Source organism: Andrena cerasifolii, chromosome 1 (assembly GCF_050908995.1).
Source record: "Andrena cerasifolii isolate SP2316 chromosome 1, iyAndCera1_principal, whole genome shotgun sequence".
NCBI lineage: Eukaryota > Metazoa > Arthropoda > Insecta > Hymenoptera > Andrenidae > Andrena > Andrena cerasifolii.
The window spans coordinates 25690168-25700246 of NC_135118.1; the positions used below are offsets into that span (position 1 = coordinate 25690168).

A 10079-nucleotide genomic window follows, 5' to 3' on the forward strand; every position below is an offset into this window, starting at 1 on the left:
GATAGGTAGAATCACCTGTTAAACACAATTATCAGATATGTTATCACGAGTAAACCTGTGCTGATGCTACGCCCTATATAGTGAGTAATAGCAATCGCACAGTGATTGTCCAAGTACGAAGCAACTTGACATGAATTAAATTACAACTCCAACGATGTTTACTTACTTCCGTTTAATTGGACTTTGTTTCTTGTGCTTAATTTCAACTTCTGCATGCGATATATGTTCGACATGTTCATGTTCAGCTACGAGTAAGAACAATCGCGTGAGCCCTGTTGGTAAGATTTAATTTTGAAATAAAATTGTTATCGATTGCATTTGAGAATTAGATATAATCATCCTGTAATTATATTACACATCCCGTTTCACTGAAATGTAATTTGCATATTACAGTAAACGAAGGGCCGATAATCAACTGTCATGGGAAGCGTTTGGGAACAGACGACATGCTTAACTTCGATTTGTTGATGCTAGATGAACGTCAAGCATCGAACGCGCTTATTCTGTCAAAGAATAACATAGTTAATCTGTCTGGCCCTCTACTGAAAAAGTTAGGACTCTTGAAGAACTTAGATCTGTCTGAAAATCTAATGAAAGAAATACATACGAGTATATTTATAGATTTGAATAATCTCGAGGACTTAAATCTTTCCAAGAATGTATTAGCAACATTTGATGACTCGTTATTAGAAGTGCTCCCCGCACTATTGGCATTGGATCTTAGTTATAATCAAATTAGTGTAATCGAGCATAGAATAAGTAAATCCGCAACAAAGATTAACTTCTTGGATCTCTCGCACAATAACGTCACCAGCCTGCCCAACATGTTCTTTGAATCGTTATCGAATCTACAGTATTTGGACCTGTCGTTTAACAGAATTCATACGTTTCAAGATGATAGTTTGATGCGTCTAAATTCTTTGAAGACAGTTTACATACGCAACAATCTTCTTACTTCGTTACGTATGCAGGTATTCCCGAAATCTCTGATCGAACTGCATTCCGGGTATAATTCTATCGCAGAAGTATTTTACGAACCATTGCCGATCAAAGTACTGAATATAGAGCACAACAGAATCTCTGAAATACATTCAAATGTAACAGCACTGGAGTACCTAGAGCGCTTGAATGTCAGTGGAAATGCGATATCAAACTTCCCGGACATCTTGCTTGAGAATTTGAAAACTTTGGACGTGTCTTGTAACAAGCTACCTAATATTCCTGAAACAATATCCATTAAAAACTTCCCCTTATTGGTTCACCTTAACGTCAGCAAGAATCCCATTCAAAACATGACGTTGCGCTCTGACTTAACGTTGCACACGTTCGTTGCGAGTAATATAAGTATGCTGGGGACCATTGGCAAAGATACATTTGCAAAATTAAGAGCGCCATCAAACGATTGCATTAAACTCACTGTATCTAATAACAGAAGATTATCTTCTCTTCACGAAGAAGCTTTCGAGCACATGAATCTGTGTTCCGTAAGTATTATAATTGCACTTTCAAGTATAATATAACGGAGAGTGAATAATACTTTTGCTTCTATTAGCTGGATCTGAGCAATAATCAAATTACCTATATATCAAAAAAGGTAATTTTACGCAATGCTAGTTCTGCGACGTACAATGTTAATCTGCAAGGAAATCCATTTAAATGTAATTGTTCGTTGCAATGGATGTTAAGCGACTTGGTGCCACAACTTTATACTACACATCCTGGGCTCTTAAATAACTTGAGGTACGTACTTTCATCAATTGAAGCGTCTTTGTGGAAAACACTGTAAGTTAAATTAATTTTTTTTTGTTGGAAAATGTTCTACGTGCTTATGGTAATACTATAGTACACAATTTTAATGCAAATTTCCCTTTGAAAATAAGTTACCAATAGTGCTAAGAGATAGTACTACTACAAAAAATAGAAAATTTTGTGATGCATCTGGGTTATTGTATCCTTAAGGGGGTAGGTTACCCTCGATAGCCCTAAAAAAGGCCTTTTTTCAAACGCAAATTGTAAAGTGATAAATAACAGTAGAGAGAACGTTTTTTCTTGTTTTAATCGCTATTCTAAAATAATCTAAGAGCTTTAACAACAAAAAAGAAAAGTCTAAATACACATCGTAGGGAATGGTTTTCTGCATCTCTCATTAAATTTTCATCCAAATCGTTGGAGCGGTTTTCGAGATTTTATGTTCACCATCAAACGGTGCACCGCGTACACCCCTTTACGTTTTTACTCACAACTTTTAAGTACATAGAGATATTTAGACTTTTCTTTTTTTGTGTTAAAACTTATAGAATAACGATTAAAACTAGAAAAAAAACGTTGTCTCTACTGCTATTTATCACTTTACAATTTGCGTTTGAAAAAGGCCTTTTTTAGGACTATCGAGGGTAACCTACCCCCTTAAGCGTCTTCAGCAATCGAAACAAACGAAATTTCGTAAATATTTTAAAGTCAGGGACGTTTCTTCCCCTCTCCTAAAAAAAATCGATTTCTGGCACTTTTAGTGTTTCCTACAAGCACTCTTCAATTATTTAAAATTACTTTATCATCTTGTTTGAAAGTCCAAAGAAAGCACACCGGCTACTTTAACGTATTTTATTTTGTCCTCACAGGTGTGCTTGGCCTCCGCAGATATTAAACATGAGAATGGTACATTGGTATGGATGGAAGGAGCAAGTTTTCTGTACGAATATATCAGATTTTAGGGAAGAGCTCACGATGAACGTTGCTGGGGTATCAAATGACAGAGTAACACTGGACTCTAGCCCTGCTGCGATCATCATTTTAGGAGCAGCAGTAGGTGTATTAACAATTTTGATAATAGTAGGCTTCATTTGGACGCAAAGGGTGTCTATGAGAAAGAGAAGAATGAACAGAAAGTTCTGAAACATACCATTTCCTATCGTATAAATTTATTTGTCTTTCATTCTCTGTATATGTTCTCCTTAATTTAAAGAATTAGATATTAAGAGCACTACATCTGTTTAAAAAAGAAGTTGATTCTTAAATCACTGCTACGTAAAAACAGAATCATTTGTATTCCCTTCTGCGTCGCTTCTCATGCAATTTAAATAACATTCATAGATTCTTAACAGTTTGAAATTAATTTATGAATTATGCCGTAAATTGGTTCCTTCACGCTAATGCATACTTCAGGTATTGTTATCCACTCGGACACTTAACATCTCGTAATATTAAAGCCATTCACACTATTCACGCGCTTTCTAAAGTAATCGTAAAAGCTGTGAATTTATCAACTAATTACAAAATTTGACAAATAAAAGTATGCCTTAAAGATATTCGACGAGATATTGTTTCACACGTGTTTGAAAGAAGAACGCGAATAAATAAAGAGCTGTCTTTAATACCAACTTACCTACGAATATATACATGTACACATGCACGTATATCGTAACTTTACCAGAAAATTAAAATAAACACACGCATACATGCATAATTCTAAGCCCACACGTATAGATTAGCACTCGTGCAATTGTTTACACCTTCCGATAGAAAGAACAGCCGACTTTCGATGAAAGTTATTAAATTAATACTATACAAACGTGTTCCTGGCGACAAATTAATATCGAACAGATCAGAGTTGGGCATTATTCGAGTAGATTTTAGATTCGAATGATCTTCGAATAAAAATTTTGAATAATCTTCCAGTAAAATGAATGATCTTCATGAATCATTTTTTAATAGAATAATGTCCAATTCTGGACGAGATACTCGATTGGAAGGACTTGAGTTTTGATTCGAATCTTGGCGAGTTTTAGTCGTGCGCAGGTATCTTTACTAAATCTGAATTACGACAGGTCGATGATCTCGGACATCGTCTCTTTTGCATTATCATGCGTACTAACCTAGCACATATTCTGATAAGATACTTCGATAGAAGATTGATCCCCGTTAATTACGAATTAACTTGTAACTGAATCACTGATCACAATAGAAATCGATGATATATGTACCCAGCTACAGCTAAACTAAGCTTTCCGTTCTTTAAAATATAATTTACCTAGTATTGAACAATATTTAAAATATAATTATCGCTTTGGACGTAAAATGAGCTTCGTAATTTGCGATTATATGTCGTCTATGTGCCAGTGGCTAGGCATCACTTGAGCAGGAGGGCTCTCCCTCAACTCGTTTAAGAAATTACATATATTCTGATAGTACCCTGGCTGGCACCAGGTCTCATTGTGGGTACCACCCACGACTGGAAGTATCTTCTTGCACGAACTCCTGCAATTCTTGTAAAGATCCTTCATCATCCGCGGAGGCACCAGTGTATCCGCCAGGCCGGAAATAAACAAAGTAGGTACCATTATTGACCGCACTTTGAGAATGGACAGATACTGTGAACACAATGCGATTCAGTTAGACGTCCATTCATATCGTGTCGACAGAAACTAAGGGGGTACCCTAGTTTGACTGCCCGTTTTCGATGCGATTTTCGAAAATTTATTTAACGAAAACGATGACAAGATATTCTCGAAAAACTGTTGTTTTTTCCACCCTCTGTAAAATTTTTATCGACGGTCGAATCGATTGGGACTTTTGACATATTGTTTAAAACGACCACATGAAGACCTATACCAAAATTTAGCTTGCTGGGATTTATTTCGTAAACTAGGCAGATTTCCGTCTAATTTTACCGGACTATATGATGAACAGGTACGCAAAACCGCTATCGGATCGGTTCAGTAGTTTCTGAGAAACCGCTGCGCCCATCTTAAGAAATATTGTTTTGAGAAAAACCCGTTTAAAGTTTTTACAGATGATAGACCTTTGCACCTCTATAACTCTGACAATTTTACAAATTTCGCTGCTTTGCAGATACATTTTTTGGATCGACAGTGCGAGGAAAAAAAATGAATTTTTGACCCATTAAACTAGAGTACCCCCTCGAGGGGTAATGCCACAATAGAATACAAAATCTGTTTCAAGGCCTTTATTGTACATACCTTGAAGTATGACCACAATTTTTTTTAAAAAATTTTTAAATATAAAATAGCGGCGCCACAGCTCAACAGAAGAAGCTTCTTCTGAAAACAGTGTTCCGCGGCCGGAAAGATTTCTTCTTCAATTTTTGTCCCAGAACAAAAAACCAAACATTTTTTAGTTCTATATAAGATTATTTCGGGAAGTCCACGAGGAAATGAAAAAATACTGTTTTTTGTAAGAATGCTGCGTGATTGAACAAAAAGTGACGTGAAAAATTGTTGAAACGTTTAGTATTCCATTCACTATTCAAAATCAAGCTGCTCTCCCGGGCTCTACAGTGGCATTACCCCTTAAATGAAGAACATACCACCTTACCTTATTTTTATATAGAAAAAGTGGTAGGTATTGTAAAAATCTCAATCCAAAAAGCAACGCGGCCATATCAGGAATGCTGGTGAAAGTGTTTTCAAGGATAAGGCACCAAATTCTTTGAGAATTCTCTGGTTTTGTGGCTAGATTGATGGCTACTGCACCACCTATAAGCAAAACAAGGAGATAATCTGCGAAACGTAATATTTACAACTGATTCTTTAACGTTCCTACATACCATTCCATATAAGAGTAGACCTACGTCCCCACCGATTTGGAACCGGTCTGTGCGGTCGTTGCGCTTTCTCTGTCGGTTTCCTACCAATCAACAGCCTCCTCAAACTCGTCGTAGCGCGGAGCAGGTCTACTCTTAAATGGAATTCAGTATAGTTACTTCACGCCCGCGTTACCTAGTGATCTCCCAAACACAATGATTTCGTTAGTATTTATGTCCGTTCTGCTTGATAAGTAATCAATTCCAGCGCGAGCATCCATGTATAAGCCTTCCTCGGATGGCGAGCCTTGCGACAATCCGTACCCTCTGTATTCTAGCATTAGAATATTGCATTGGATATTATGATACAGTCCGACCGCGTTCTGAAGCCTGAAACCGATCTCTGAGTTCTTATCTGGAATCTCTAGACAGAATTCTCTGCTGTTAAAATGTTAACACTGACCTATGCCCCATATTACCAGCATTGCCGTGAAGAAACAATAAGGTGGGTACCTTTTTTGCTCTGTCCTCTGGTTGAGAAATAAAGAACATGTGTAACATTGTACCGTCTCCTGATCTAGTATATATACTTTGATAAGGTAAGTTAAGTATTGAAGGTGCAGGAACATATACCCGAGAATTAGCTGGCCATTCTGGATGGTAAACGAGCTGATCTTCTCTATGATACAATATACCTGCAAGCGATACGTACACTCCAATCATTAAAACGACGGCCACTCGACTGCGCGAGATGAATAAATTTTACCTGTCGCGGCGAAACAAAGGAGAAAGAAAGCAGAGATTCCGCCGTACAACCAGTACAAAAGAAAACAGCCGAGTATATAAGTTCCGGAGAAAGCCCAGCATTTCATAGCTATACCTCCTAACATACGGATGGGCTTACTGCGAGCTAGTCGCACGCAGAACGACATCGTCGCTATATAGTGCCTCCAAGTAATTGACTAACAATCAGCTACCACGCTCCCGCATTCAGAAAATGCGTGCCGTTGTGCGCTCTGGCTTGATCGTAACACCCCATCGAGCCAAGTCTCTCCGGTTATCGTTAGAAGCTTCGTAACCTAGAATATCTATCGAAATTCATTCTTTTAACACACTCTGCAGCTCGGGATGTTGTTCATCGCGGCATTCATTAGATCAGTGTTTGTATAATAAGAACGAGATCGTTCCGATTTCGATGGAATCGGGGGGGCATCGAACAGAAAATGATATCGCAGCGACGTATCTGGATATAGGTTATGTCAACAGAGTCTCGTTATCGCCGAGTACGGGTCACGAATACTTTCTCTCTCGTTCGAATAAATGACATACTCCATATTGCGGTTTCGCGCCGATCGAGAGATGATGCTCTTATGCGAGGCGGACTGAAAACGTGATCGTAGTAACGTTCAAAGGACGGCTATCGGTGGGCTTATCACGTGTCATCGTGAATGTCCAATGCTACGTTCTGATCACTGTTAGCCGATACCATATAACTAATACTACCTTGCATCTTCACCCTCGGCACTTGGTCCCACGCTCCGTAACGAGTTCCCTCGTTTATACAGAATATCCGAAGTTCAACGGCCGTTTAGGAGCTGCGTGGAAATAATGGAGACGATATTAATTGAACCCCGGGACGGGACCGTGGTGTCATGTTTGACCGACCTTCTCCAAACGAGTGCCGAGGAGGTACTCGCTGACGGTGATACGTTTAAAGTTGGATTATCAGGTGACATGTCTCGGCTAAATATCCCTTTGATTTATCGCTTTCGAACTACAGATATTTCGATCAATTACCGATCAGATACGTTGCTACGCTTTAGCACGAGCAGGTACATTTTAAACGAAAGCTTGCGGCACTCTGTGCCTAACCTTAACTTATAGGTTATTGACGACGCAAAAATTTACATAACTTGTGTATCACGCTTGTACCGTTTCTCTTTCTGCTTCTATGAATTTTTAAGTCTTGAACGTCATTTTTTTGGGACGCGGATTGTGTGCAGTAATTTCGAATTTCCTTTACGGTTTTAAAATCGATTGAAATTTGTGTACTTTACGTCGAAGCTGTTTCGTTTCTAAAAGTTCAGAGTCATGTGTATTGAAATGCATATTTTTGTCAGGGGGCTCAGTGGTGCAGTTATTGGCGCAGAGTTTACCTAACGTTGACACCGATTGGAGCAAATGGTACTTCTTTTTCTGCGACGAGAGGCTGGTACCTTTCGATAGCAATGATTCGACTTACGGAGAGTATAGAGCCAAATTGATCGGCAAAGTGCCGATAACCGAGGATCAGTTTGTAAAAATTAATTCCGATCTGTCTGGTAAAGCAATAATGCCTTCGAGTCTATCTCGCCTCTCTTTCGAAGTCTTGCTCGCTTAACCATACCGATTGCCCTATTTATAGCGGAAGAGGCTGCGAAAGATTACATTAAGAAGATGTCTGTATTCTTTCCTCCCGATCGTGTTCCACGCTTCGATGTGCTTCTCTTGGGATTGGGCCCGGACGGGCATACATGTTCGCTCTTCCCTGGTCATAAACTCTTGAACGAAACCAGCTTGTGGGTCTGTCCTATTAACGATTCTCCTAAGCCGCCTCTGTGCCGCATTACCCTCACTCTTCCCGTGATAAACAATGCGAGAAAGTGCATATTCGCCGTAGTCGGATCTAGCAAAGCTGACGTCGTCAAGGTATTGTTTTAATGGAGGTTCGAAGAATGATTTTCTCGCCCGTCTGTATTTTCACCGTCACTGTTTAATATCTCGCAGAGAATTTTACAAGACAGAGAAAGCTTGCCGGCCGCTCGTGTGCAACCACAGAACGGAGAGCTATTCTGGATCCTAGACGAGGACGCCGCAAAATTCTTAGACGCAGCATAAACGTCTCCGAGAAAATTAACTAAGACATTCCACTTATCGATATCGTGTCCTGACGCTCAGCAAAATCTCTCGGGCTTACTATTTTGTATACATATATGCGTCTTACTTAAATTAATGTCTAATAGATAAACAGCCGACAAAAGAGTTACTGGCGATTTATTGTTGAAGAATATTTGGTCGCTGCGACGTTAGATACCGTTTTCGAAGCATATTTAGGTTCTTTTACCATGCATTTCGGTTCAATGATTCTCTGACACATTATTCTTTTATTTACATTTGTATACACTGAACAGATATATAATACAGCAAGATGAAAGTATTTTTGCGTTAATTTATTAACTCTTTATCGTTGTAACTACGCTTATCGAATCGTCTCGGCTGATAGATTTGAGAAAGAACGAGGAACGGAGAATGATACGAATAAACGATAGTAATGAAATAGATATTTACCACGTTCCTAAAGAATGTACAAGCATTTAGTGCGTACCGATCGCACACCGATTCCTTGATCTGCTTTCTTTTCCATAGATCTACTAGTGTAGTCTTATTTATTTTTATTTAAACGTGAATGTAGAAGATATAAAGATTTTACGTCCAATGTAATCTGCTTCTATTTTGTAACAACTTTTTAATAAATATTACGTTTGATATAACTGAATGCAATGAAGTACATCGGTCTATATATTAGAGACTTCGCGATAGAAAAGATATATGTGTACAAGCGGAGTCATTGATTTTATTATAATGGGACAGCGTACGAAAACATATCGTTTGAATAATAAAAGTGTCTATTTAATACTGTATTCAAATGGATGTACCATGAAGTTGCGAGGCAACCAGCGGAGCGAGTAGAATTTCAGCACGGTCACTTTATTTTCCAAGAATAAATAGCATAGTCATCATTTGCATACAGGAGTAGACATTCTCGAGAATAATATAATAAACAATTATATATTTGTTTGGCAGATCATAAAAGGTATTCTTTGGTGACTTACATAAAACTGATAAATATAGATAAGGTAAATAGATATACAGGAAAAAGTGACTATATGCACATGATTTTTCTGTGTATATTCTTAAATGGAATTAATATTATCAATATATATATATATATATTTTTATATATATATATATATATAGTTTGAGGCAGGAATATCGTTTGTGACATGCACTTGACGCGCACGTAATATCTGCCACCAGTCAGATTTCAACCAGTGTTCAACTACTTAGGAACCAAATTTCTTTCCTCTTCTGTGTTTTTTTTTACAATAATTTATAAATTATGTTTATTCTTTACAAAAGTCTTATGTGTACATGAATGATGGAGCCGTAGGAAAAAGAAGAACTAAAGAATTTTACCGGTTCGCATCGTCTTCTCAAATAGTTTGCTACGACGTGTCAATTTCACTATTCGAGATAATTAACCGTATAATGCTATGAGACACTTTACTTTCGCGCGGCCACTAGGATAGTCTTTTACAGCTTTTTTTTTCCCCCTTTTCGATTATTTACAAAACTCTGAAAAACACCGCGGCTGTCCTGCAACTTAAAGCATAAACCAATGTTCGTTCAATTATCAGATACCTCCCCTGTACAATGTACTTGAAACGTAAATGCTACGATTACCCAACACTGGGCCCCGTTCCTTTGCGATTCGACTGCT

At 38.1% G+C, this 10079-nt stretch overlaps 3 protein-coding genes across 4 annotated transcripts; 2 read left to right on the plus strand and 1 right to left on the minus strand.

The window, feature by feature from the left end:
* Positions 1-18: 18 nt before the first annotated feature.
* LOC143372091 (uncharacterized) lies at positions 19-2932 on the plus strand. The gene is made up of 4 exons (XM_076818000.1): positions 19-278; positions 394-1484; positions 1553-1740; positions 2619-2932. Exons 1-4 carry the CDS (start codon positions 155-157, stop codon positions 2890-2892), a joined length of 1677 nt encoding a protein of 558 aa, XP_076674115.1. The 5' UTR covers positions 19-154; the 3' UTR covers positions 2893-2932.
* On the minus strand, positions 2897-7183 carry Bem46 (abhydrolase domain containing 13-like protein Bem46). Of its 2 annotated transcripts, none has more exons than XM_076818064.1 (6): positions 7043-7183; positions 6306-6627; positions 6003-6234; positions 5736-5929; positions 5332-5492; positions 2897-4367 (listed from the first exon to the last, which is right to left on the minus strand). In XM_076818064.1, exons 2-6 carry the CDS (start codon positions 6469-6471, stop codon positions 4095-4097), a joined length of 1026 nt encoding a protein of 341 aa, XP_076674179.1. In that variant the 5' UTR covers positions 6472-6627; positions 7043-7183; the 3' UTR covers positions 2897-4094. The 2 variants fall into 2 exon arrangements, with proteins under 2 accessions (XP_076674179.1, XP_076674188.1); XM_076818073.1 differs by lacking the exon at positions 7043-7183 and adding an exon at positions 6869-6994.
* Pgls (6-phosphogluconolactonase) lies at positions 7139-9942 on the plus strand. The gene is made up of 4 exons (XM_076818101.1): positions 7139-7268; positions 7660-7860; positions 7944-8227; positions 8306-9942. The coding sequence occupies exons 1-4, from the start codon at positions 7148-7150 to the stop codon at positions 8414-8416; spliced, it is 717 nt and encodes a 238-aa protein (XP_076674216.1). The 5' UTR covers positions 7139-7147; the 3' UTR covers positions 8417-9942.
* Positions 9943-10079: the final 137 nt, after the last annotated feature.

Bases quoted from the DNA above. Each gene is read 5' to 3' on its own strand.
- Pgls (XM_076818101.1), top strand. From the start codon at position 7,148: ATGGAGACGATATTAATTGAACCCCGGGACGGGACCGTGGTGTCATGT. The intron at 7,269-7,659 runs GTGACATGTCTC...TATTTTTGTCAG, and splicing joins GTTTAAAGTTGGATTATCAG to GGGGCTCAGTGGTGCAGTTA. The intron at 8,228-8,305 runs GTATTGTTTTAA...AATATCTCGCAG, and splicing joins GCAAAGCTGACGTCGTCAAG to AGAATTTTACAAGACAGAGA.
- LOC143372091 (XM_076818000.1), top strand. From the start codon at position 155: ATGTTTACTTACTTCCGTTTAATTGGACTTTGTTTCTTGTGCTTAATT. The intron at 279-393 runs GTAAGATTTAAT...TGCATATTACAG, and splicing joins CAATCGCGTGAGCCCTGTTG to TAAACGAAGGGCCGATAATC. The intron at 1,485-1,552 runs GTAAGTATTATA...TGCTTCTATTAG, and splicing joins AGCACATGAATCTGTGTTCC to CTGGATCTGAGCAATAATCA.
- Bem46 (XM_076818064.1), bottom strand. From the start codon at position 6,471: ATGTCGTTCTGCGTGCGACTAGCTCGCAGTAAGCCCATCCGTATGTTA. The intron at 6,235-6,305 runs GTAAAATTTATT...TATCGCTTGCAG, and splicing joins CCTTTGTTTCGCCGCGACAG to GTATATTGTATCATAGAGAA. The intron at 4,368-5,331 runs GTAAGGTGGTAT...TTGTGTTCACAG, and splicing joins TTTTTCTATATAAAAATAAG to TATCTGTCCATTCTCAAAGT.